Source organism: Megascapheus bottae, chromosome 25 (genome assembly GCF_031878675.1).
Source record: "Megascapheus bottae isolate mThoBot1 chromosome 25, mThoBot2.hap1, whole genome shotgun sequence".
NCBI classification, from domain to species: domain Eukaryota; kingdom Metazoa; phylum Chordata; class Mammalia; order Rodentia; family Geomyidae; genus Megascapheus; species Megascapheus bottae.
In genome coordinates this window covers 841,917-869,433 of record NC_143533.1, presented here as the reverse complement: position 1 = coordinate 869,433, position 27,517 = coordinate 841,917, and the positions used below count along the sequence as shown (strand labels likewise).

At 51.5% G+C, this 27,517-nt stretch overlaps 1 protein-coding gene and 1 non-coding gene across 2 annotated transcripts; one reads left to right on the top strand and one right to left on the bottom strand.

Annotated features, from left to right (window-relative positions):
• The first annotated feature begins 622 nt into the window (after positions 1 to 622).
• Trnal-uag (transfer RNA leucine (anticodon UAG)) lies at positions 623 to 704 on the top strand. Its single transcript has one exon. It is a non-coding gene; the product is annotated as a tRNA-Leu (tRNA).
• A 1,973-nt stretch (positions 705 to 2,677) lies between these two features.
• Sdr42e2 (short chain dehydrogenase/reductase family 42E, member 2) lies at positions 2,678 to 20,716 on the bottom strand. Its single transcript, XM_090357826.1, is given in 11 exon segments — positions 2,678 to 3,097; positions 6,429 to 6,502; positions 8,546 to 8,609; positions 9,932 to 9,997; positions 10,963 to 11,100; positions 12,393 to 12,475; positions 15,201 to 15,276; positions 16,468 to 16,586; positions 17,713 to 17,770; positions 19,322 to 19,417; positions 20,352 to 20,716. Coding segments are annotated over 11 exon segments (1,476 nt in total). The 5' UTR covers positions 20,640 to 20,716; the 3' UTR covers positions 2,678 to 2,683.
• Between the last annotated feature and the right edge of the window lie 6,801 nt (positions 20,717 to 27,517).

Below are 27,517 nucleotides of genomic sequence, written 5' to 3'. Positions count from 1 at the left end.
GAGGATGTGATGCTGAGGGTGGGGGCGGGGCATCTCCAAGAACTGAGGGTCCCAGACAAGGCTGCTCTGTCTCCAGGCTGGTGACCCTGAGTTGTGAGGGGCTGGGGGGGGGCATGCATATCAGCCTGTCCCCTTCCACCTTGGCAGGGAGAGGAAGTAGAGGCCCAGAGCAGAGCACGGATTCTGCTATGGAATGGCAGGCCCAGTGCCACTGGCAACTCTCCCCTTTGCAGCAGCTGGGCAAGGGGGGGCACTGTCTGCATACATGGAGGTGGCTGTGGGATATTCTTAGCTGTCAACATCAATGCCACCAAGATGACAAGTCCTAGATGAGGCCCCAGGTCATTATTCCTGCCACTAGCTCTCCAGGGCTGCCCTCATGCTTGTCCTTATGCCACATCCCTCCAAAGCCCCTCCAGTGAGCCAGGGCCAATGTCTCAGCATCATAACTGAATGCATCCTAAGACACCTTCACTTTACCACAAGGCTCGGAGTAGAGGGTAACAGGACAATGCTAAAGAAGAAACGCCCAAGGCGGAGCCCAGTGACGCATGCCTGTAATCTCTACTCAGTTTGTGTCTTCACACTAAGATGAACAAGGAGGAGGCAGCCACTTGTGGGCGGTAGCGTGGCCGAGTGGTCTAAGGCGCTGGATTTAGGCTCCAGTCATTTCGATGGCGTGGGTTCGAATCCCACCGCTGCCAACATGTGCACACTGAGATCTTTTGTTTTGTTTTTTCTTCCAGTCCTGGGGCTTGAACTCAGGGACAATTTGGGCTCAATGCTGGCTAGCTCTCTGCCATTTTAGCCTCAGCATCATTTCCGTTTTTTTTTTTTTTTTTTTTCTGTGTATGTGGTACTAAGGAATCAAACCCAGGGCTTTGCACTCTACCAGTGGGCCACGCTCGCTCGCGGTTACCATTGTTTTTGTTTTTTTAAATTTTTAAAAATATTGCTACAAATGCCATTTTGAATCTCCAAATGTCATCTCCTCCTCCTCCTCCTCCTCCTCCTCCTCCTCCTCCTCCTCCTCCTCCTCCTCCTCCTCCTCCTTCGTGGGGCTTGGACTCTGGGTCTGGGCACTGTCCCCGAGCTCTTCAGCTCAAGGCTATCACCCTACCCCTTGGGCCTCAGCACCACTTACGCTTTTCTAGAGGCTAAGTGGGGATAAGAGTCTCAAAGTCTTTAGTGCTCAGGCTGGCTTTGAACCTCCATCCTCAGATTTCAGCCTCCTGAGTAGCTAGGATTACAGGTATGAGCCAACGTGTCCGGCTTCCCTTTTCTTTTTCTTCCTGAGATTTATTATTTTTAACACAAGGAAAAGTTAAAGAATAAGGGGGAGGAGAAAGAAATTAATTCAAGCCTTTACTCTCTAGCCCAGTACACCCCTCTCTCACCCACCAATCCCATTCTTTTCAAACAAAACAATGCCAATAATAATAATAAAAAACAAACAAACCATAAAACATTACACAGAGGAAGGATGGGGAGAAGGATGGAAAGGGTGATATCAGAGGGGCTGCATGTTTTTTGTTTTTGTGGATCCTGGGGTTTGAACTCAGAGCCTGGGCACTGTCCTTGGGTTTTCTCAAGGCTTGAGCCACAGCACCACTTATGACTTTTTCCCCCCCTTTTTCTGGATATGTGATACTGAGGAATTGAACCCCGGTCTTCGTGCATCCTAGGCAAACTCCAGCTGTCAAGTCCTCGCTTGACTCTTCCCTTTTGATTTTTGTCATGTGTCCTCTTTTACTGAAACTTGTTTTGCCCTGCTTAGTGTTCCCCGACTCATAAAGCAGGAACCTACAAAGGTTCCGCGGGACTGCAGAGGAAGCCCTGGGCCCAGCGTCGCCCCGAACCCGGGCCGTCAGCCCCCGGGGATCGCGGTGGGTGAGGGGGACCCACAGTCTTCACGCCTGCGCAGACTCAACACTCGCGGCCCAAACGGGTCTGAGACCCAGGATGACAGGTGGATCTCAGACGTGCTCGGACAAGCCCGGGCAGCGAGGAATCCCGGGTACGGGGAGCGGCTGCTGGCCTAGCGGATTCCACACTGGCCACCAACCCGCACTACGCCATCTACACCGCGGGGGCCCCAGCGTCCCCCCCCCCGCCCCGTCCGGAGGCGGGGCTGGAAAGGATAGGGAGCTACGAGGACGGGGTGGGCCCGGGAGGGATTGAACACACAGGGTGTGGCCAAGGCCCCCAGATAGGCTTAAGTGCACGTGTGGGGTCTGAAGGTAGGATCCGCTGCGAATGCTCGTGGCAGGGCCGGACGCACCGGGTATGGGCAGCTGCCTGGAGAAGGTCTCAGAGGTGGTGCAGGCGGTAGAGAAAGGGCTAGGGCAGAGGGAGGGGGCGTGGCCACGAAGCGGGGAGGCGGGGCATGGCGTGTCCGGGGTTAGCCTGTGAGATCAGCCCTCAGGTGGAGAAGGAGGCGTGGCCAAAATCCGAGAGGAGGGATGCATAGCAGCGTCCAACCAGAATTGAGGAGGCGGGGTCAGCACGCAGAGGCCACGCCTGCGAGAGGGGGCGGGGCCAGTAGAGGAAGGGCGGGACCTCGCTCGGGGGCCAGGACCTGGGAGCTCCGTCGGTGCCGGCGCGGGCAGCAGGTTCCAAGCTGGAGCAGGTTGAGAGACTTCGCTAGCAAGAGGCGTGGCCTGGACTTAGGGGGTGGGAGCGATCAAGGGAGTGTCCAGTCGGAATCCAGGAGGCAGAGGTCCCGCCCAATAACAAGGCAGAGGGGTGTGGCCAGTAGCGTGAGGGCGTGGCCAGGACCGGAAGCTAACCCAACGCTCTTAGGGCGGGGCGAATCCGGGCGGGTGCCGGGCCGGAGGGAGGTGAAGCCGGGTGGCACAGCCGCCTACAGAGGCTGCAGGCTTAGGAAGTGCAGCCCCAGGCTCACCAGGCCGAGAAGCAGCAGCAGCCCCAGCAGCAGCCGCAGGAGCGCGCGCGCCGTGCAGCCGCGGGTCTGCGGGGCGGTGGACTGCACGTAGCGCTCCACCGCGTCGGCGAAGCTGAACTTGTCGGGCGCATAGCCCAGCTGGGCGCGGGCCTTGGCGATGCGGAAAGTGTGTGTCACGGCCACGCTGTGCACCTGCGCGGGGGGGGCGGGGGGGACGGGGCGGTCAGGCCCGGCCAGTGGGAGGGCCGAGCATCCCGAGGGCAGGAGCTCCCTCCTTCACCCCAGGGCTAGGAAGGCCCGGCGGCTGGGCCTTGTTCCTAGGTTGCCCTCGTGGGTCATATCCATGCCCCTCTCTCTTGTTTTTGAGGGCCCGCCTCCAAGATGCCTTTTCCACGGGAGCTCTGCTAAATTCACACCCTGGGCAGCACCTCCTGGCCGCCAAGCGGGTCCCTATCCGCAGTCTAACTGTGGCAGATGGGGGTTCAGGGGCAGCCTTCACCCCACCCTGCTAGACTGATTAAGGGTCCCTAAGAGAAGAATTCAATTATGCACAAGTGATTCCAGCCAGAAGTTTTGAGCTCCTGCCATCTAGCCTGGGGTCCACCCACTTCAAGGGTACTAAAGATAGCCATCGATTATGATACTCTGGTTGGCTTTGATAGGCCTTTGGTCATTTAGTTCTCTGAGGTGGCTCCATTTCCTGTTTGGGGACTTGGAAATTCAAGATCAGAGAGGTTAAGGGATTTACCTAAGGTTACAGAACAGCCACATTCGAATCATGTTGCTCCCTGCCATCCTGTGTCACTGATGCCTCCAGTTCCAAAGACACCAGTGACATGATTTTCCTACAGCAGTGAAATAGTCCCTTGGGATCAAACTCTGGTCCTGGACACTTCTGTGCAAGAGGCAGAGAAGCCAGGTTTGTCTGTGTGTGTGTGTGTGTTGGCATTGTTAGGTTTGAACTCAGGCCCCTTGCTTAGCTTTTTTTTTTTTTTCCCCCTTAAGGCTATGATTTGAGCCACAGTTCCACTTCTGGCTTTTTTTTTTCTGGTTAATTGGAGGTAGAACATGTCATGGATTTTCCTGCCTGGACTGTCTTTAAACTACTATCCTGAAATCTCAGCCTCATGAATGGTTAGGATTTTAGGTATGAGCCACTGGTGGTTGACTTAGAGAAGCCAGTTTTTGTCCCTTTCTGGTTTCAGCTACTAAGGTCAGGGTTCGAGGGCATACAGAAGCAAGTTTATTCCAGCTGAGTACGTGAACATTAAAAAAAAAAATTACTACGGGGGCTGGGAATGTGGCTTAGTGGTATTAGAGTGCTTGCTTAGCATGCATGAACCACATCAACAGAAAAAGTTGGAAGTGGTGCTGTGGCTCAAGTGGTAGAAATGTAGCCTTGAGCCAAAAGAAGCTCAGGGACAGTGTCCAGGCCCTGAGTTCAAACCCCAGGACTGGCAAAATAAAGAAATAAATGAAATTACTACAGGCCTATTATATGGGGGACAGCTGTGAGCCATAGAAACAAATCCTGGCCCACAGTGTTCTCAGAGACCAGGCCCAACTGCGGCCTCCACCCAGTCTTCCTCAGAGAGGGCTTAGGTGCCAGTCGGGCAGTTTAGGAAGTTCAATTCCCCCTTCTTTCCCTCAGTGTATCTGGGTTTTTGGGCTGTCTTTTCCTTTGGTCTGTGATCTACCTGGGGAATTACTAAGCTTTATTACCAGCATTGCTCAGGACTGTGTCTGGCACACAGGAGATGCCCAATAAATAAGTGATAATTGGTCACTGAATTAAAAGGCTATGAAGGGCTGATGTGTGTGTTACTGATAAACCAGAGGGCACATGAACTACCGCCCTCAAATGTCCCCAAGTCATAATCCTCAATTCCTGAATTGAACCATGAAATCCAGTTTAGACAAGAAGGATGGCTAAGTCTTTGCCTGGCCACCTTTCACAACACCCTGGCAGCTTTCCCCTCACCCCCCCTTCCATCCATGTGATTCCTGATGCCTTCTACAAAGATAACAGTTATGGTCTGAGATTGAAACCCAGCAACACCACTTACGTGCCAGACTCAAGAGGGTACTTCACTGAATTTCATATCTTTTTATATGGTCACTATTGTGATTATTTATTCCTCTCCCTTTCCTAGTCTGCATGGAATATAGGATAAGTCAAACACCTCTCCCTTCTTTTCTCCTCCTCCATCTTGTATTTATTTTTTCCTTTTCCCTCCCTCCTCCCCTCCTCCCTCCCTCCCTTCCTTCCTTCCTTCCTTCCTTCCTTCCTTCCTTCCTTCCTTCCTTCCTTCCTTCCTTCCTTCCTTCCTCCCTTCCTTCCATTTTGTTTGGCAGGTACTAGGGCTTGATTTCAGCTTTTTTGTTGTTGCTTTTTTTGGGGGGGGGGGGTTACGGATGTTGAACTCTGGGCCTGGGCATTGTCCCTGAGCTCTTCAGCTCAAGGGTACCACCCTTGAGCCCCATTTCCCATTTTCTAGTGATTAATTGGAGAGAAGAGCCTCCTGGCTTTGTAATGCCTGAGCTGGCTTTGAACTGCGATCCTCAGAGCTCAGCCTCCTAAGTAGCTAGGATTACAGGTGAGAACCACTGTGCCCGTCTGTGCTCTCAGATTTTATGTCCACAGCTGGCTCTCTACCACTTGACCCATGCCTCCTCTCCACTTATTTGTTTGCCTGCTAATTAGAGATGCGTCTCGTGGACCTGACTGCCTAGACTGATTCTGTACTGCAATGCTTGCACCTCGGTCTTCTGAGTGGCTGAGATGATAGGTGTGAGCCACAGGTGCCATCGCTGCCGTCCACAGTAGCTTCTCACTACACAGCCACTACACAGTGAGTATGAACTGTGAGCCGGGAGATACAGGCCAGGCTTTGTGTGAGTGTGTGCATGTGTGTGCTGACAGCAGGTTGATAAAGGAGTTGAATGGTTGAACTTGCCTTTCAGAACCTCCAGTCTGGCTGGAAGGATCTGCTGTGCATGGCTTGAACACTGCTGATGAAGAGTGGGCTTTAGGGCCCGGAGTTTGGCCTAGTGGTAGAGAGCTTGCCTAGCATGCACAAAGACCAGGGTTCGATTCCTTGGTACCATAGACATAGAAAAAAGCTGGAAGTGGTGCTGTGGCTCAAGTGGTAGAGCTCTGGCCTTGAGAAAAGTCCAAGGATAGTGCTTAGGTCCTGAGTTCAAGGCCTAGGACTGGCACTTCACACAGGGCACAGCCTGAGCAAATGCCCAGAATTTGGGAGGATCAGAAAGGAGAAAGGCAGGGCTGGAGACATGGCTCAGCTGTTGAGCCCTGCCTTATCAGCACCAAATCTTGAGTTTGAAGCCTAGTACCATCAAATGAATGAATGAGGGAGTGAAGGAGCTATTTATTCTAAAACCCTGACGATTACCCAGCCACAGGGCCAAAGGGATGAGAAGGCGGGCAGTGGGGGGTGCGGAGAAGAGACGGAAGGGGGAAAGCAGTGGCACAGGCCCAGTTCCCCTGGGGTCCCCCTCTTACCTCGCTGCGGGTGAGCAGTGGCGGGATGTTGCAGAGCGGCCTCAGGGCCAGATGCAGGTACTCCATCACCGTGGCTGCAGGGGGAGGGGGCAGGGCCGAGGGGAGGGAGGGAGATAGAATGGGGAGGGCAGAGCGCAGCCAGTTAGCCATCTGGGTTTGTGAGGGAGGGGAGGATGGAAGGGGGGAAAGGAACCTTTGAGGGAAGGGAGGGCGGGGGAGTGGAGAAAAGACTGAGGATTCCTCCAGACTGAGGACTGGTGGGCGGGGCGGAGGGTCGAGGGGCGGGGACAGGGCTGCAAGGAGGGAGGGGCCAAAAGGAGGGGAGGGAGGGGCCAAAGGGAGGGGAGGGCGGGTCCTGTGAGGGGTGGGGTCTGAGTGGGCAAGGGGCGGGCCTAGCTTTAGGCAAACTTGGTAGCTCCTCAGCTACAAATCTTTGCTTTACTGGAGTTTCCTTTGCCTAAATTCCTCTAAACCAGAGGGGGCCCTGTTAGCCGGGAGCCAGGCCACAGAACTTCTTCTTCCAATAGTAATGACGGAAAAGATGCCAAGTTCTCCCTCCAGAGTTTCTGTCTCTTCTGTTGATCCCTCTCCCTCCCTCCCAGCCACCCCTCTCCATCCCCCACCCACAGCCTTGAGTGGGAGAAAGAATGGAACTGAACTCTTTACCTTGTGTTTGAAGCCCTGAGCCACTTTTAAAAAAATACTGCTAGCCAGGTTAATCTAGCCACTCAAGAAACTGAGGTCTGAGGATCAAGGTTCAGAGCTACTCCCAACAGCTCAACAGGAACGTTCACAAGACTCTCTTTCCTTCTTTCTTTCTTCCTTCCTTCCTTCCTTCCTTCCTTCCTTGCCAGTTTTGGGACTTGAACTTAGGCCCTGAGCACTGTCTTTGGGCTTTCTCAAGGCCAGTGCTCTACCCCTTGAGCCACAGCACCACTTACGCTTTTTCTATGTATGTGGTACCAAGGAATTGAACCCCAGTCTTCGTGGATGCAGTCTTACCACTAGGCCAAACTCCTGGGCCCAAGATTCTTATTTCTAATCACTCTACCAGTGGCAAAGTGCCAGTCTTGAGCAAAACAGGTAAGGGTCAGTGGCCAGGCTCTGAATTCAAGCCCTAGTAAAGGCACAAAAGGAAAGGAAGGAAAGAGAAAGAGGAAAAAGTCTTGCCCTTAGTGCCATGCAGTGAAGATACAACAAACATAGGGCCCAGAGTGTGGTAGAATGCTTGTCTAGCATACTGGCAAAAAAAAAAAAGTACAACAGACCTAAAGAAAGGTGCAGCAGGAAAGGCCCTCCTTTGTGGTGATTGAGGGTGGCCTGGCTAGGCTGCTCTCTGCTCTGCACTCCAGCTGGAAGGAGGCCAGCAGAAGGTGCTTGAAGGTGCTAGAAGAATACAGGGCAGCTGTTGGCATGGGGGTAGGAGCAAAGACCCATCTGAGGGTGAGGAGGAGAATACAGTGTCAAATTGAGTCTTCTAAGCCGGGAGTTTGGCCTAGTGGTAAAGTGCTTGCCTAGCATGGGAGAAGGCCCGGGTTTGATTCCTCATTACCACATACATAGAAAAAAGCTGGAAGTGGCTCAATTGGTAGAGCTTTGGCCTTGAGAAAAGTCCAAGGACAGTGCTGAGGCCCTGAGTTCAAGCCCCATGACTGGCAAAAACAAACAAACAAAATGGAGTCTTCCAAAGATGTCATAACTTGCAATGACCTTGCAAGAGGAGGGATTGCTGCTGCTCCCTGCTCCTCACTGAGCACCCCCCACACTGACCTCAGCTTTACAAAGGCCCGGATCACTGGATCCTTGCCAGAGGTTTGGAATTTGAGTAGAGTCTAGATATTGAAGGGCATAGTGGGCTATAGTGATGAGGATTTTGCCTGATAATACTGAGGATCTAACCCAGGGCTTAACATTGAGCTACACTTTCAGCGTTAGGTGATACATTTAGCTGCAGTTGCTTATGCATAGCTGGTATTGGGCTGGGTGTATCTCTGCCTCATTCTAGTCTAGGCCTTGGGTTTCAAACAAGAGAAAATGTGTGCACGTGCACACACACACACACACACACACACATACACTCCTGGTGCATAGAGGGTTTTAATGCACACAAGCCTTACCTGTTAGGTAAACCCAGGCAGTAGGTATTTGGATCCAGGGCTGGCTATATCCTAGCTTGTCAAACTGCAAGGGAACATGGTCTGAGATAAGAAAGTAGGTTGTTCTAAGCCTGGCAGCAGCGGTGCAAGCCTTTCTTTCTTTTCTTTTCCTTCCTTTCTTTCTTTCTTCTTCTTTTTTTTTTTTTTTTTTTGCCAGTCCTGGGCTTGAGCACTGTCCTTGGACTTTCTCAAGGCTAGAGCTCTACCACTTGAGCCTCAGCACCACTTCCGGCTTTTTTCTATATATGTGGTACCGAGGAATCGAACCCGGGTCTTCATGCATGCTAGGCAAGCACTTTAACCACTAGGCCAAACTCCCGGCCCCTCTTTCTTTCTTTCTTTCTTTCTTTCTTTCTTTCTTTCTTTCTTTCTTTCTTTCTTTCTTTCTTTCTTTCTTTCTTTCTTTCTGCCAGTCCTGGGCTTGAGCTCCCCTGTCCTTGGACTTTCTCAAGGCTAGAGCTCTACCACTTGAGCCTCAGCACCACTTCCAGCTTTTTTCTATGTATGTGGTACCGAGGAATTAAACCTGGGTCTTCGTGCATGCTAGGCAAGCACTCTACCACTAGGCCAAACTCCCAGCCCTCTTTCTTTCTTCCTCCCTCCCTTTCCTCCCTCCCCTCCCCCTCCCTCCCTCCCTCCCTCCCTCTCTCTCTCTCTCTCTGTCTTTCTGCCAGTCCCTGGCCTTGAACTCAGGCCTGAGTACCATCCTCGGCTTTCTGAAGGCTAGAGCTCTAGATCTTGAGCCATAGCACCACTTCTGACTTTTTCTGTGTATGTGGTTAGTGAGGAATTGAACCAGGGTTTCGTGCATGCTAGGCAAGAACTCTACCACTAGGCCACATTCCCAGCCCATCCCTGAGCCAATCTTAAAATGAAAAGTTATTCCTGTCAGAAAAACTCGAGCAGGAATAGAATGAGGGTGGGGGGTATGGGGGATATAAGCTCGGATCATTCAAACCCCTTAGTTACTGCAGCTGCCTGCATACCATAGGAAATGCATGAAGAAATGCATTAAAGGATTCAACATGGTTCCTCTCTAACCCAATAATTCCACTCACACATGTGGACCCAAGAGAAATAAACGTGCACATGCACACCAAAAACAGTAGCCCAAAAGCAGAGACCCCAGCCTGATACTGGAGCACTCGAGCTACATCTCCACATCTGGCCTCTTCTGGGTCACTGGCGAGAAGAGCTTCATGGACTTCCAATGATGATTGCCCATCTCAGCCTCTTGAGTAGCTAGGATGACAGGAGGGAGCCCCTAGCACCACTAAGAAGCCACACACGTCTAGAAATGAAGGGGAATCGGGGAGCTGGATGGAGCGTATGGTTCTGAACACCTACCAGGGGAGCCATCCATTCGAAGACGTTGACACTTTCCCCATCATTGATGTAGTACGCCTGGCCACTCTGAGGGAGACATAGGCAAGGGTGGGGGTTGGCTATGTGCTCACCATTCCTGTCCCCGTCCTGTCCTTGAGGATAGGCTTCCAGACACTGCTGTAACCTCGTCATTCTCTCGAGCAGTTCCCAGGCCTAGGGAAACAGCTGGGCGATATTCCCTTTGCATCTGGGGCCGCTGCTACACTGACCAGCTGTGAGGCCTGAAAGTGCCACTCAACCCTCAGCCACTTCAGGCTTTAGGGATTTATGTATTTGCTGTTGTGTATTTTTGATTCTTTTTTTTTTTTTTGGCTGATCCTGGAGCTTGAACTCTAGGGCCTGGGAACAGTCCACAAGCTTTTACTCATGGTTAGCAATCTACCATTTGAGCCACAGGTTCACTTCTGGAGAGAGAGAGCGGGGGGCAAGGGGGGAAGAGATTTATTGGAGCTATAATTCTCCTGAACTTTCCTGCTTGGGTTGGCTTTGAAGTTTAGATTGCCTTGAATCCTCAGATCTCAGCTTCCTGAGTAGCTAGAATTCTAGGTGTGAGCCACTGGCATTCTGCACCCCCCGCCCCTCTCTCCTGGGGCTTGAACTCAGTTGAAGCACTGTGCCGTGCCTTAACTTTTTTTTCTTTTCTATTTTGTTTTTTTTTTTTGTCAGTCCTGGGGCTTGACCTTGGGGCCTGAGCACTGTCCTTGGGTTTTCTCAAGGCTAGCACTCTACCCTTTGAACCACAGTACCACTTCTGGCTTTTTCTATGTATGTGGTCCAGAGGAATTGAACTTAGGGTCTTCGTGTATGCTAGGCAAGCACTCTACCACTAGACCAAACTCCTGGCCCCAAGTGCTTAGCACTTGGTGGTCGTTACTCGGAGTCACAGGGTCACTGGACAGAGCTCATGATGGTCTTTGAGGCTTCCCCCATCCACCTCAATGCCGATGGGTCTCCTCTAGGGGCAGCAGCCGGTGGGACCCCCGGACACTCACAGCCACGTAGCCCTTGGATGCAGTGAGGGCCTCTGCTGCCAACACATGAGCCCGCACCAGATTTTGTACATGGACCCAGTTCATCCTTGTCCTGCGGTCCCCAAACCGGAACATGAGCAGCCTCTTCCTGATGTGGCTCTGGTGGGGGGCAGGGGTGACACAGGTATGCTCACGCTCAGTGGGTGGCTTTCTTTCGCTCCACACCCCCACATCCCCCGTGTTCACACCAGGCCACACTCCTGTGTGTCATGCAGGCTACCGGAGGGGACACAGAGCCATCTGGGAAGATCTGCCTAGCCTTCCCTCCCACATATCCAGCTGGCCTCCCTCTCCAAACCTGTCTGGAATCCATCCCTTCCCCTCTTCTGCTGCCCCCACAGCCACCCTCACCCCTTACCCGCACCCCACTGCAGCCTTCTTTCTTCCCAGCTCTCCACCCCAACTCCTGCAATTAGATCTCTGCACAACCAGGAGGGACCCTGCTCTGCTTCAGTTGTGTGTGTGTGTGTGTGTGTGTGTGTGTGTGTGTGTGTGTGTGTGTGTCTGGCCCAGAACTTTTTACAAATGTCCATGCTGACACATTGAAATGTGAAATAGTTCCTCCTCCTCCTCTTTTTCCTTCCATTCTTCTCCTTTTTATACGCTGATTCTGGGGCTTGAACTCAGGGCCTGAGCACTGTCCCTGAGCTTTTCTGCACAGAGCTACTCCACAGAATTGAGTTGAGTCAAAGCTCTACTTGTAGCTTTTTGGTGTGTTTTTGTGTCTGTTGTTCGTTTTTGCCATCCCTGGGGCTTGAATTCTGGGCCTGGGCGCTATCCTTGAGCTTTCTCAAGGCTAATACTCTACCACTTGAGCCACTGCACCATTTCTGCCTTTTTCTGTATATATGGTACTGAGGAATCGAACCCAGGGCTTGGTGTATGCTAGGCAAGTATTCTATCATTAGACCATACTCCCGGCCTGCCTTTTGGTGTTTTTAATTAGAGATAATAGTCTCATGAACTTTTCTGCCCAGCATGGCTTTGAACGATGATCCTCAGATCTCAGCTTCTGGAGTAGCTAGGATTGCAGGCATGAGCCACCATCATCTGGCTGGAGTGGTTTTCTAACCTGAAGACCCTTGCATGGCACTGTGAGATGATTCACCCCGCCCTCAGGGGGTCCAGAGAATTCCTTTGGATTTCCAGCTCCTTGTCTCCCCAAATGGAGCGTAGCCCTGGCTCATGCCAAGACAGTTCTGCTCGTTCCTGGTGGCTCTGAGGGATGTGATGCTGAGGGTGGGGGCGGGGCATCTCCAAGAAGTGAGGGTCCCAGACAAGGCTGCTCTGTCTCCAGGCTGATTGATGACCCTGAGCTGTGAGGGGCTGGGGGAGCATGCATATCAGCCTGTCTCCTCCCACCTCTGTTCCAGGATCGTGGGGTGACATACCGCCACACGGGGCAGGTGCCTTTGCTCTTCAGGCCCATAAATCCCTGGGGGCCGCAGCACACAGGTCCGAAGACACCCTCCTCCTAGGACACAGCAGAGGCAGTCAGCGACCTGCAGAGCAGGGGCTTGGCAGGGAGAAGAAGCAGAGGCCCAGTGCAGAGCATGGATTCTGCTATGGAATGGCAGGCCCAGTGCCACTGGCAACTCACCTTCCTTTGGGGAACTTTGGGGGAGGTGGCTGTGGGATAAGAATATCCCACATCCAAGATCATCATCAATGCCTCCAAGATGACAAGTCCTAGATGATGCCCCGGGTCATCCTTCCTGCCACCTAACTCTCCAGGGCTGCCCTCCTGCTTGTCCTTGCCAAGCCTGGCAGTCACTTTTCTGGGAGAAGCTGAGTACCAATGGCTGCAATCCTAGCTACTCCAGTCCATCACCAAAAAGGACAGTGCCCAGTCTCTGAGTTCAAGCCCCCAGGACTGGCAAAAACATATATGCACATCTAAGGATGCTGCTACCTGTGCCAGGGCCCTCTCTGCTAAGGGAGGAAGACAGTTTGAGGGAGTGGACTCACCCTGAATGACCATGGCGGCACTCCTGGCAGGCGGGTGTCAGGTGTGCTTTTCTGTAAACAGTCTCAGCTAAGTTTAAACTCTGGGTCCCCAGGGCATGGTGGAAAGAGGTCAGATGACAGCTGCCAGTGGCCAGTGGAGCGCCAGGCAGCCACACGACAGAGAGGCCAGCCCAGGGTATCTGTAACTCTCTGGACTAAGGAAAGCTAGGAATGGTCACATGAATAATTCTCTGACAGAGGATTAGGTGTCCAGCATACCAGCTGTGATCTGACCTGGCCAGGGATGCCCCCGAGAGAAGGGAACCCAACAGCACTGGGTCAAGTCCCAAGGGATGACACAGCTGGATGTTCCTACTGGGACCAAGCAGAAAGGCTGATAGGTCAGGATGGGGTGGAGGGGAGGACATTTTAGGGCAGAGCTCTCCTGTAGGGAGTTAGGCTCTAGGTTGTGGTGCTAACACTGCCCTGGTGTTCAAATCCTACCTGTACCACCTAAGAGCTGTGCTATCCCGTGTGAAGGTAATCAGTCTTGGTGAGTTTTGGGGCCCAAACTCAGTGCCTGGGCATTGTCCCTGAGCTTTTGTGCTCAAGGCTAGAACTCTACCACTTTGAGCCACAGCTCCACTTCTGGTTTTCTGGTGGTTAATTGGAGATAAAAATCTCACAGTCTTGGGCTGGCTTTGAACCTTGATCCTTAAATCTCAGTCTCCTGAGTAGCTAGGATTATAGGTACGAGCCACCAGTGGCCCAGCCTGCCTACCTGCTTTCCTTCCTTTCTTCCCTCTTTCCCTCTCTCTCTCTCTCTCTCTCCCTTCTTCCTATTCTCCCTTCCCTTCTTTTCTTTTCTTTTTCTTTTTTCTTTTGTCATTCCTGGGCCTTGAACTCAGGGCCTGAGCACTGTCCTTGGGCTTTCTCAAGGCTAGAGCTCTACCATTTGAGTCACAACATCATTTCCAGCTTTTTTCTATGTACGTGGTACCAAGGAATAGAACCTGGGTCTTTGTGCCTGCTAGGCAAGCACTCTACCACTAGGCTAAACTTCCAGCCTGTCCTTGGGCTTTCTCAAGGCTAGCATTCTACCACTTGAACCAGAGCACCACTTCTGGCTTTTTCTGTGTATGTGGTACCAAGTAATTAAACCCAGGGCTTTATGCATGCTAGGCAAGCACTCTACAACTAGGCCATGCTCCTGGTCCCTCCCTCCTTTCCTTCCTTCCTTCCTTCCTTCCTTCCTTCCTTCCTTCCTTCTTTCTTTCTTTCCTCTCCCCCTACCTCCTTTCTCCTTCCATACCTCTCTTTTCCTTTTCTTTTATGCCAGTCCTGGGGCTTGTTCTCTTGATCTTGTTGCTCAAGATCAGTACTCAATCACTTGAGCCACAGCTTCGCTTCTGTCTTTTTTTTGTTTTGCCAGTCCTGAGGCTTGAACTGAGAGCTTGAACACTGTCCCTTAGCTTTTTTACTCAAGGCTGGTACTCTACCACTGTCGCCATACCTCCATGCTTCACTACGTGCCAGTTAGAGATAAGTCTCACAGGTTTGTCTGCTTGGACTGGCTTCAGTCTCAGCTTCTTGGGTAAGTAGGATAACAGGCATGAGCCATTACCTTTGGGATGCGGATTCAAATCTACTTAGGTGGATCTGGCACCTGATTTCAAAAACCCAAGAACACCTCAGATGCCTATTTCCCAGGATGCTCTGAGCAGTGAATGAGCCTTTGGCATACACAATTATTGAGCAGAGCCAGGTACCTCATGAGCCAGTGCCTCACGTCCGGGATCCTAACTACTCAGGAGGCTGAGATCTGAGGACTGTGATTCAATGGCAGTCAGAAAAGTCTGTGAGATTATTATTTTTGTTTGTTTGGTTTTGGTCCGTTGTTGGGCTTGAATTTTGAGCTTAAGGCTGTACCACTTTGAGTCAGCGCCACTTCCAGTTTTCTGGTGGTTAACTGGAGATCAGAGTTCTCACTGGCTTTCTTACCTAGGCTGGCTTTGAACTGTTATCCTCAGATCTCAGCCTCTGGAGTGGCCAGGATGACAGTTATGACAGTGATGTGCCCAGGCCTTGCTCCTGGGGTAAAGCGTACAGGATGCATTCTGAATACTTTGAATGGCAGAAGGCCAGACCTGGGCGTGCTGTCCGGGGAATGGCGGGCCTCTGGGGTGTGTCTGTTAAAAGCTATAATCATGCACATACATGGGGGAGGTGGCAGCCCCCCTCCCCTTACTCACCTGGGAGAGGTGTCCCATTGGCCAGAAGGGTCAGCTGGTCTGCAATGGCTTTGGTTCGGGAGTAGTGGTCCATGTGCTGCCAGAGAACAGGTACAGCTGAGCTGGCACAGGGGGGTCAGTGCTGCTGCCAGAGGCATCTACCCAGCCCACCCTGGCCCAGGCCTAAGCCTTCCTTTTAGATTCTGGGAACCGGATGTGACCATAGTGTTGGTTCCGGGGTTTGGACTTAGGGTCTTGGTGCTGTGTCTGAGCTTCTTTTACTCAAGGCTACCATCTGAGCCACAGCTCCAAGTCCAGCTTTTTAGTCTGTGTGATGAATTAGAGATAGGAGTCTCGTGGACTGGATTTGAATTGTGGTCTTCAAATCTCAGCCTCCTGAGTAGCTAAGGTTACAGGTGTGACTTACCAGCTCCTGGCTGTGGCCCCGTTCTGAGTGCTACTGCCTTAAATCTCCCCTGGGGGTAGACAGTGTCACCTTATAGAGTCACTAGAGAAGAGGAACACTAGTTTGAGAGCATTAAGATGACCAGGACACTCAACATCTGCCCTTCCAGGCTCCTGTGACATTTTCTCATTGGCTGTCTCACCTTCTCTCCACAACTTCCCTGCTTAGCACACACCAGGAAGAAACAGAGGCTCTGAGTGTGAAATGACTCGAGTAGAGTTATAGGTAGAAAAGGGCCAGACAGGGAACCAAGGCCAGGTCTGTCTGATTTCAAAGTCTCCTCTGGAGCTAAGTGCTTATAATCTTAGTTACTCAGAAGGCTGAGATCTGAGGCTTCTGGTTCAAAGCCAGCCTGGACAGGAAAATCTGTAAGGCTCTTATCTCCAATCACACACACACACACACACACACACACACACACACGCACGCACGCACGCACGCATGCACGCACAAGAAAAAAAAAGAAAGAAAAAGAAAAATCAGGGCTGTAAATGTGGTTTAGTGGTAGAGTCTTTGCTTCGCATGTGTGAAGCCCTGGGTTCTATTTCTCTGTACCATCTAGACAAAACAAGTTGGAAGTGGTGCTGTGGCTCAAGCAGTAGCTAACCTTGAGCAAAAGAAACTCAGGGACAGTGCCCAGGCCTAGAGTTCAAGCCCAACACTGGCCAAAAAAAGAAAAAAAAAATCAAAGTTCCCTGTGAGCCTGGCAAGCTGAAATAGGAATGGGTTTGTGTCACAGCTGGGGGCTCCTTACCGGGACACACTGGAGTTAGATGGAGCCCCGCCCACTGGCCCCGCCCACCTCTCCTGATCACCAGTTACCTTGTCCAGTGGTAAGTATGGCACGGTGTCCTCATCCCCTTCCTCGATGGGTTTTCCTCCGAATGCCACGTTCACAGTGCTGGTATAGATGAGCCTCTGAACCCTTCGACGGATACAGACTGCAGAGGCAAGTGCACACGTGTGCAGACACACACACACACACCCAGAGCAGGTTGTCAGCTAAGGATGTGGCTCGTAGGAACCTCCTTGGGCAAATCTATGATTTGCAACACCCTCCCCTCCCCCCACACAACCTACACACCTCCTCCAACACCGCCCAAACCCTGGGTCCTCCTAGAAAGTATCCCTAAGCTTTTCAGCTCAAGGCTAGCACTCTACCACTTCAAATCACAGCACCACTTCCGGTTTTCCAGTTTTCATTGAAGATAAGAGTCTCACTGATTTTCCTGCCTAGGCTGGCTTTGAACCACTATCCTTAAATCTCAGTCTCCTGAATAGGTAGGATTAAAGGCATGAACCACTAGTGCCAGATCCTTTTATATTTTGTGTCTGTCCTGGGACTTGAACTCAGAGCCTGGACACTGGTCCCTTAGCTTTTATGCTCAAGCCTAGTGCTCTATCACATGAGCCACGGCTCCATTTCTGGTTTTTTGGTAGTTAATTGGAGATGAGAGTCTCATGGACTTTTCCTGCTGGGGCTGGCTTTGAACTGTGATCCTCAGATCTCAGCCTCCTGACTAGCTAGGATACAGGTGTGAACCACAAAGTCTGGCAGCCTCCTCCTTTTAACTTGGGGGTATGGATTCAGTTTTTGCTCTGGGAGGTGGGGGATGGGGAAGGCAGGCTTGTTTATTTTCCTCCCAGTGTGGTCTTAGTCCTGAACTACCCTGAACTATACAGGAACCAATCAGAAGAAAGACTCACTCCATGAGGACAAAGGAAGAAAAAAAAAAAAAAAAGACCCTCTAGAATCAGAGAAAAATGGATGGCAGACAAGGCTGGACATACTCAGAGGCCTCAGGCCTATTGGGTGCTCTGGTGACTTTTCCTATTGTCCCCAACTCCAGTCCCCAATCCCCCATTTCCAGATACACTGAGGTCATTGAGGCTTGAGCACATCTGCACACAAATAGGGGGTACTTCCACAGGCCCTCAGTTGGGGTAGGGAGGCCCAGAGGCTCCTCTTTTTATGTACCAGCCCTGTTCACACCCTCAGGAGCTGGGCCTGTGATGGGAGACAGGAGAAGAGAAAACACACAGCCACACTTCACTCTGAGCCCCTACCATTGATGACTACTTTGGTGCCTCCAACATTTATAGACTCAATCTGCTCTTTTTGTAGCTAAAAGAAAAGGCGAGGGTGGGAAGTCACCGTGTTACAGGGCAGGGGGTAACAGAACATTTAGATCAGAGATAGAAATTCAAGAGGCAGCCAGGCCCGCCAGTGGCTCACATCTGTCATCCTAGCTACTCAGGAGGCGGAGATCTGAGGTCAAAGCCAGCCCGGGCACCAAAGTCTGTGAGATTCTTATTTCCAATGAACCACCAGAAAACCGGAAGTGGCACTGTGGCTCAAGTGTTAGAGCCTTGCGCTGAAGAGCTCAGGGACAGCACCCAGGCCCAGAGTTCAAGCCCCAGGACTGACCAAAAAAAAAGAAAAAGAAATTCAAGAATTCTTCAGGTAGGAGCAGTGCCCAGCTTTGTCATCATCATCTTGGGTAACCAGGAGGAGACCCAACCCCACCAGGCCCTCAGGTCCCTCTATAAAGTGGGACTGATTCCTTAGTGAATGTCAGCAGGTTTCCTTTTTTTGGGGTGTGTGTGTGAAGGACTGGGGCTTGAACTCAGGACCTGAGCACTCTCCCATAGCTTCTTCACTTAAGGCTGGCACTCTACAACTTGAGCCACAACTGCATTTCTGGCATTTTGCTGATTAAACAGGAGCTAGAAATACCCAGGACTTTCCTGTCTAGGCTGGGTTTTGTTCATCATAGGTTTCGAACCCAGGGTTTGGACATTATCTCTGAGTTTTTTTTTTTTTTTTTTTTTTTTCCTGTGGGTCATGGGACTTGAACTTGGCCTGGGCGCTGTCCCTGAGCTCTTCAGCTCAAGGCTACCACCCTACCCTTGAGTCAAGCCCCACTTCCCGTTTTCTAGAGTTTCATTGGAGATAAGTCTCAGGTCCTTTTGTGCCCGGGCTGGCTTTGAACCTTGATCCTCAGATCTCAGCCTCCTGAGTAGCCAGGATTACAGGCGTGAGCCACTGTGCCCGGCCTATCTCTGAGCTTTTTCTGTTCAAGGCTAGAGTTCACCATTTGAGCCACAGCACTACTTGTGGTTTTCTGGTGGTTAATTGGAGATGAATTTCACAGACTTTCTTACTTGAGCTGGCTTTGAACCGTGATCCTTAGATCTCAGCCTCCTGGGTAGCTAGGATTACAGGCGTGAGCCACTGCGCCCAGCTCCTGGGTTTTGTTAGTAAAAACAATACTGATAATACTGTAATATACAAACAAGTGCAGTCTTGGAGTCGGAGGATACATGTACACACACACACACACACACACACATACAGACACACACACACACACACACACACACATACAGACACACACACACACACATGCTTTGACAAACTGTCACCCAGCTCCTTAAAGAGGCTGTGATAGGAATATCCGGCAATGTCCTCACTCTCCAGTGAGAAGCACAGCTCAGAGAGGTTAGGTTATCTGGTGCTGGGTCACAGCCAGAAAGCAGCAGAGCTAGTATTTGGCGTTGTGGACATGGAATAGTCTAAATCCTCCCAGGAAGAAGTGAAAAGGGCTGTGGTGGGCGGAACCAGGATTCATAGCCCCGCCCCTCTCTAATCCGGATGAGAAGGGGAGGCTCTTACCTTCTCAGCACCAGACATCCCATAGGAAGCCACGTGGAAGACACAGTCCACCCCCTCGAAGGCCCTGAACAGGGCTCCTTCATCACGCACATCAGCCTGAAACACAGAAGGAAGACATAATGAAAGGTCAAGTTCAAGGCAAACAGACATGCCACTTCCAGACCTTGTCACTTACCAGAGCCAGCCCCTAACCTGCCCAGACCAAGCATGTGTGGGTTAGGATTTACTATAGGACCTTACAGGACACTGGCATGGTCATCTGTCCTTACACATTTAGGGCCCAGAGCTGTGTGTGTGTGTGTGTGTGTGTGTGTGTGTGTGTGTGTACCCAGGGGCAAGGCACTCTCTCTTAGCTTTTTTTTTTTTGGCCAGTCCTGGGCTTGAGCTCAGGGCCTGAGCACTGTCCTTGGACTTTCTCAAGGCTAGAGCTCTACCACCTGAGCCTCAGCACCACTTTTGGCTTTTTTTTTTTTTTTGTATGTATGTGGTACCGAGGAATTGAACCCGGGTCTTCATGCATGCTAGGCAAGCACTTTAACCACTAGGCCAAACTCCCAGCCCTCTCTTAGCTTTTTTGCTCAAGGCTGGTATGCTACCACTTGGGCCACAGCTCCACGTTTGGCTTTTTAGTGATTTAATGGAGATGAGAGGCTCACAGACTTTCTTGTCCTGGGTGGCTTTGAACTACCACCCTCAGATCTCAGTCTCCTCTATGGTTAAATTACATGTGTGAGCCACTGGTGCCACCACTTTTGTTTGTATTGGAGGCACAATCTCTTCCTATTGTGTGCCTTTGGCTTGCCTTGATCTCCTGCCTCAGTTTCCTGAGTGCTAGGGTGATAGGTATGTTCTATAAAGTAGGCATTATTGTCTCTTCTGCGAGGAAGACCCTGAGACTCAGGGAAACAGCCACTTTCCTACCTGGAAAGTAAAGGAGCTGGAGTGGACTCCACGGCTGACCCCCACACTGGCTTCGCACTGGACCCCATCTACCACCTCCAGTCCAGCACCCTAACCTCTGTTTTCCCACCTGGATGAACTGGATCCCTGGAGGCACTTCCCACTGGGGTCTGCGGAGGTCAAGCAGGACGACAGAAGAGCCGCTTTTGGCCAGGCTGGAACCCAAGCTAAAGCCCAGGTAGCCTCCTCCGCCTGTCACCAGAACCTGCTGTCTGCGGCCCTGCGTGGGGCTGGCTTGAGTCTTCTGCGTTGGTACGGGTGCGGTGCTTTCCACTGATTCACTGGGTTTGGGCCCAGACTGAGGTGATGGTGCAGCAGCCGAGCCAGCTCCTGACCAGAGTCCTAACCTAGGTCCCATCCCAGCTCCTGACCTGGGGCCTGACCCAGTTTCTGTCCCAACCCTTAACCAGGGTCCTAACCCAGTTCGTGTCCCAACTCCTGTCCAGGGCCTTAACCCAGTTCCTGTACCAGCTCCTGACCCAGCTCCTGTCCCAAATTCTGATCCGGGTCTTGAGCCAGCTCCTGTCCCAGCTTCTGCCTGGGGACCCAACCCAGTCCCTAACTCAGCTCTAGGCCCCAGTCCTGACCCAATTCCAGCTTCAGATCCTATCCCATCTCCTGACTTAGGCCCTGGCCAAGCTCCTGATCCAGCTCCGGACCCAGCTCCTGCTGGAGGTCCTGCGGCAGGTCCTGACACAGCTTCTGACACAGCAGCCAGCCCTGGTTCCGACCCAGCTTCTGTAGCTCCTGGCCTAGGTCCCCACCCAGCTTCCAACCCAGCACTCAATGCAGCTCCCGACTTAGATCTTAGAGCAGGGCCAGATCCCAAAACAGCACCGGGTCCCTGTCCGGACCCCGGCAGGGCACTGGGTCCCGGCCCTGCTCCCAGACCAGCTCGGGAACCTGACCCCCACCCTAAACCAGGCTCTGGACCCGAAACTGCTCCCCAAGCCTGGCAGACAGGACAGCCCTTCTCGCCCTGGCCCGTGGCTCTGCAGGGCGCTGGCGAGGTAACGGTGGGATTGGGCTTCATTCTCTAAGGAGCCATGCAACCCCAAATCTGCACCTGTAGAGAAAAGCAAAAGAGAACATTCCAGAGTCATCTCATGTCACCCGCAGACCAGCAGCCTCCTGGGATGGAGGGGAAATTAGAGTTCCTTGGCTAGACACACATGGCAAACGCCTGGAATCCTAGCTACTCAGGAGGCTGAGATCTGAGGATTTGTAGTTCAAAGTTAACCTGGACAGGAAAGTCCAAGAGACTCTTCTCTCCAATTAACCACCTAAAAGCCCGAAGTGGAGCTGTGGCTTAAGTGGTGTAGCACTAGTCTTAAGGAAAAAGAAAGAAAGAAAAGAAAAAGAAAAAAGAAATTAGGGCCGGGAGTTTGGCCTAGTGGTTAAAGTGCTTGCCTAGCATGCATGAAGACCTGGGTTCGATTCCTCGGTACCACATACATAGAAAAAAGCCGGAAGTGGTGCTGAGGCTCAAGTGGTAGAGCTCTAGCCTTGAGAAAGTCCAAGGACAGTGCTCAGGCCCTGAGCTCAAGCCCAGGACTGGCAAAAAAAAAAAAAAAAAAAAAAAAAAAAAGAAATTAGAGACTACTCTTTGAGCCTCTAATTTGAGGGGGACCTATCTCTCTCAGAGGTCAAGAATCCCCAGATCATTTCACATCCCAGAAGGAATCTTGTCAGACTGGTCAGTTAAAGCACCAATGCTTTGAACTTTATAGCTGGAGAAATGGGTGCCCCACATCAGGCCACATGACAGATTTGTACTGCATTTCTGACTTCCCAAGCCCAGTCCCCCTGTAGACAAGAAGGAGCTGGCTGGAAGCAATAGTCACTGTGTCCGTGTGTCCAGTGAAACTCACCAGACTGGGAGGAACTTTTTTTTTTTTTTGCCAGTCCTGGGCTTGAGCTCAGGGCCTGAGCACTGTCCTTGGATTTTTCTCAAGGCTAGAGCTCTACCACTTGAGCCTCAGCACCACTTCCAGCGTTTTCTAAGTATGTGGTACCAAGGAATCGAACTGGGGTCTTTGTGCATGCTAGGCAAGCACTCTACCACTAGGCCAAACTCCTGGCCCCTGACTGGAACTTTCTAATGGATGATGTATAAGGACTTTTGGAGAAGAGGAAAAGGAAGTGGAAGAGGAGGGGAAGCAGGAAGAAGAGAGAGAAGCCAGGTGCTGGTGGGTCACACCTGTAATCCTAGCTACTCAGGAAGCTGAGATCTGAGGATCACAGTTCAAAGCCCACCAGAGGAAGTCCATCAGACACTCATCTTCAATAAACTGCCAAAGAACCAGAAGTGGAGCTGTGGCATAAGTAATAGAGTGCTAGCCTTGAGTTCAAAGCTCAGTATGAAGAAGGGCGGGAGGGAGATGGAAGGAGAGGGAAAAGGAGTCGTACTGTGCACCAGGCATTAATTACACAAGTAATTAAGTCTCTGTTATGCCATTTGTAATGGCTGTGAGATATGGCAGATGTTCCTTAAGTGACTGAATGACTGATAGGCTTCATGGTTGATGATGCTGACAGTCATAAGAACTCTCTTTCTTCTCCTTCCTCCTTCTTTCCTCCTTCCCCCTTTCTTTCTTATTCTTTTGTATCAGAACTGGGGCTTGAACTCAGGCCAGGGCACTGTCCCTTCGTCTTTTCTCTCAAGGCTGCTGCCCTACCACTTGAACCCTAGGTACCCTTCTGGCTTTTTTTTTTTCTCTCTTTTGTCAGTCCTGGGGCTTGAACTCAGGGCCTGGACACTGTTCTTGGACATTTTTTTGCTCAAGACTAGTGCTCTGCCACTTGAACCACAGAGCCACTTCCAGCTTTGTCTGTGTATGTGGCACTGAGGAATAGAACCCAAATCAGCAGAGAAATGAGCCATGGAAGGTAGAAGATACAACCCCCACCCATGGAGTCCTCCTCTTCCGAGCCCCACTACTTGATCCATGCCTCCAGTCCAGCATGTTGCTGGTTAATTGGAGATGGAATCTCTCAGACTTTTCAAACCAGTTATCCATATCTCAGCCTCTTGAGTAGCTGAGATTAGGGCATGAGCCACCAGTACCAGCTCAGCATTGTCCTATGGAAGGAATTGCTGTGGCAGAGCGCGGGGGTCTGGTCTTGGCGGCCCATCCTCTGAGTGTGCCCTGAGACCCTCATTGGACTTCAGTATCCACAGCCCCAGTGACCTCGGGTGCTCTGTCTGCCCAACAGGTTGGTGCTTAGAGAAGAGACGCCACAGCACTTTGCAAACCAACAGAATGCACACGGCACAAGGGATTTGCTCGGGGGGGGGGGGGTCACAGACGCCGAACAGTGCCTGCACACTGCACACAGTAGGGCAGCACAAAGACGCTGAGTGGGTGGAGTCACACGGGTGCTCTGGCCAGGGGCAGGGCTGACTCTAGAGGCTGCATTTCATTTTCCTGGGGAAGCAGAGGCTACTACTGGTTCCCCGTCATCCAGAGGTGGAAACCGAGTCCCAGAGATCGCTAGGCACAATTACAGGGGCTTAGTGAGTTCGATTCCAGATCCATGGTGGACCCCAGAATGGAATCTGGTGAAAGAATGGGCCGATCTGAGACCATGATGTCAGGAAAGAGCGATGCCCCGCCCCCCCTCACTCCAGCTTGGCCCGGCCAGCTGGCGGGCAGGTCCTGGGACCGCTGTCCTCCCTTCCCTTGTCCACATCTCATCTCCCGGCTGTGCTCACCTGGCCTGGGCTCCAGCGGCGCTGCGTTCTCCGGCCGCTGCGCGGGTCACAGCGCCCAGGACTGCGCGGAGCTAGGCAACGGCCCCGCCCCTCGAGTTAAGCCACGCCCCACCGACACCCCTCCCAACTCCGAGCCAAGCCTCACCCGAACGCCCCGCCCCTCGAGGCCCCGCCCCCTCGGGGCCCCGCCCCTCACCCCTCCCTCACCGTAGCACTGAACAAGCTCCTCTGGGAGGTGGAGCCCTCAGGTTGTCATATTCCCTTGACTGTGAAATGAGCCTGGTTCCTGGAGGCAGAGAGAAGGCCCAGCGGTCGGACCCTGTCCTCCACCCGTGTCCTGCCCTCCTCCACCCGTGTCCTGCCTGCATTGCCCTCTTGCCTATGACCTCCAGTGTTTCCCCACCTGCCGCCTGAGATCCATTTTCCCTCAAGCTCCTTATGTAGCTTGTCTTCATTCCTCCTTTCTCTCCCTCCTGCTTCTTCTCCTCCAACTATTCAGACTCCACCTGTTCTCTGAGCCATCTCGTTAGCCATTCATCCGTCCTTCTACTTTTATCGCGTTGTCTATCCACCTCCTATTAAAGTCTGTCATTCTGTCTTTGCATCTGTCCATTCAAAATTCTCTGGATTCATCAAATCATAGCCCCACTTCTTCCCTCCCTCCCTGCCTTCTGTCTTCCCCTCGCTTCTCTTTTTCTTTCTTCTGCCCATCCCTGCGTTCATCTGCTCACCACACCCTTCATTCTATGTTCAAGGGGTACTTGAGTGTTTTTCCCTATACTGAGGATTCAGGGGCCCCATTATCCCTGGGAAGTTCAATCTCAAGTGACAGCAGCAGAGGGACAAGTGTACACCCAACAGCCCATCCAAGTGTGACTGTGTATGAAGAGGGTAGCTGAAAGAAATCTCCACTGAATGAACAAGCTTGTGGGCATGGAATGGAAGACAGACTGTCTTGATTCTGCTTCACCCTATGTGCCAAAAGGTTGTTTGATCTTTATGATTGTTTTAATCCAATTTTAGAGACAGGAAAACAGGTCCAGAAAAAAAAGAGTTGATGTGCACAGGTAAAGAGGGTCAGTTAAATATTGGTGGCTTACACCCGTAATTGTACTTATTCAAGAGGCTGAGATATGAGGATCACAATTTGAAATCAGGTTGGACAGAAAAGTCCATGAAATTCCTATCTCCAGTTCACCACACACACACACACACACACACACACACACACACACACACACACACGGCAGAAGGCAGAAATGGGGCTGTGTGACTCGAGTGGTAAAGAACTAGACTTTTATTGAAAAACGTAAGAGACAGTACCCAAGCTAAATCGGAAACAGGGTCTACTGTACATATGTGACTGAGATAATGGTTACATGATACCATACATGCAAAATGCGGAACATGGGAACTGCCCACAGTGGTACACAATCACTTTAGGAGAAGTTGGTATTCAAACACAGCCCCTCAGATGATTACACAAGCCTGGGGCTCTGATCTATCTATGGGCTGCTTCTCTTCCTCCTCTCCATCCTTCTCCTCCCTCTCCCGCCTCCCCCCCATCTTCATCATTGTCATCCTCCTCTACCTCTTCTCTTCTTCCTCCTCCTACCCCTCCTCCTTCTTTTGCATGGGTACTAGGCCTTGCTCTCAGGTCCTATGTGCTATACCTTAGTTTTTTTGTAAATTCAAAGCTGGTGATTTACCACTTGAGCCATATCTCCACTTCTGACTTTTTTTGGGTGGGGCTTGGGGCTTGAACTCTGGGACTGGGTACTGTCCCTGAGATCTTCAGCTCAAGGCTACCGCCTTACCCCTGGAGCCACAGTTCTACCTCACGTTTTCTAGTGATTAATTGGGGTTTGTGCCTGGGCTGGCTTTGAACCACAATCCTCATATCTCAGCCTCCTGAGTAGCTAGGATTATAGGGATGAGCCACTGGTACCCAGCTTCTGGTACCTCCTCTTCCCCCTCTCCTCCTCCTTTTCTCCTCCCCCTTCTCTCCCCCTCCCCCTTCCTCTTCCTCCTCTTCTTCTTCTTCTTCTCCTCCTCCCCCCCCTTCTTCTTCTTCTTCTTCTCTGTCGTTCTGGGACTTGAACTCAGGTTCTGAACACTGTCCTTGGGCTTTCTCAAGGCTAGAACTCTACCCTTTGAGTCACAGCACCACCTCCAGCTTTTTTCTTTTTGCTAGTCCTGGTGCTTGAGCTCAGGGCCTGAGCACTGTCCTTGGACATGCTTTGCTCAAGGCTAGCATTCTGCCGCTTGAGTCCCAGCACTACTTCCAGCCTTTTCTGAGTATGTGGTACCAAGGAATTGAACCCAGGGATTCCTGCATGCTAAGCAAACACTGTACCACTAGGCTATACTCCCAGCCCAAACTTCCAGCTTTTTTTTTTCTATGCAGTACCAAGGAATTGTCTTCATACAAGCACTCAACCACTAGGCCAAACTCCCCGCCCTCTGGTCCGTTCTATTCACCAAGACAATCCTCTTCCTTTTCCACGGGCAAGTCCATTGCATCTGTCATCCGTAATGCCGGCTGCTGGTGTTGGCTTGTAAGAAGCCTGGGTAACAACACAACTGTTGTTTTGAGTCTCTTGCACAGTTCATACATTGAAAGTCTAACCCTTAGTACCTCAGAATGCGATCCCCCCCCTTTTTTTTTTTTTTTTTTTTTTTTTGCCAGTCCTGGGCTTGAGCTCAGGGCCTGAGCACTGTCCTTGGACTTTCTCAAGGCTAGAGCTCTACCACTTGAGCCTCAGCACCACTTCTAGCTTTTGTCTGTGTATGTGGTACCAAGGAATTGAACCCGGGTCTTCATGCATGCTAGGCAAGCACTTTAACCACTAGGCCAAACTCCTGGCCGTGATCCCCCTTTTTAAAAAAAGTAAATCAGTTTGGAGGTGAGGAGTTAAGATGGGGTCAGGATACAGTACTCCTCTATAAATGATATCGTCATAAAGACGGGGAATCTGGAGTTGCTTTTTCTTTCTATGAACTGAGCCATGCCTTCAACCCTGATGCTCTTTTTGGGTGCCAATACTACGGCTTGAACTCAGGGCCTAGACACTGTTCTTGAACTTTTTTGCTAAAGGCTAGCCCTCTATGACTTGAGCCACAGCGCGCCACTTCCAGCTTTGTCTATTTATGTGGTACTGAGGAATGGAACCCAGGGTTTCATGCATGTTAGGCAAGCACTCTACCACGAAGCCACATTCCCAGCCCAACTCCATTTTCTAAGAAGTGGAATTTAGGCACAGACATGTACAGAGGGAGAACATTTTGTGAGACTATCAACCATAGAAACTACTAGAAAAAGACCTCTGGAAGGAGTATGGCTCTGCTACTACTAGGAGTGTGTGTATATGGGGAGGGGGGGCATGGATGCTGTCCCTGAGATTTTTTTTGCTCAACGCTAGTGGTCTACCACTTGAGCCACAGATCCACTTCTGGGTTTTTGGTGGTTAATTGAAGGTAAGAGTCTCATGAATTTTCCTGTCTTGGCTGGCTTTGAACTA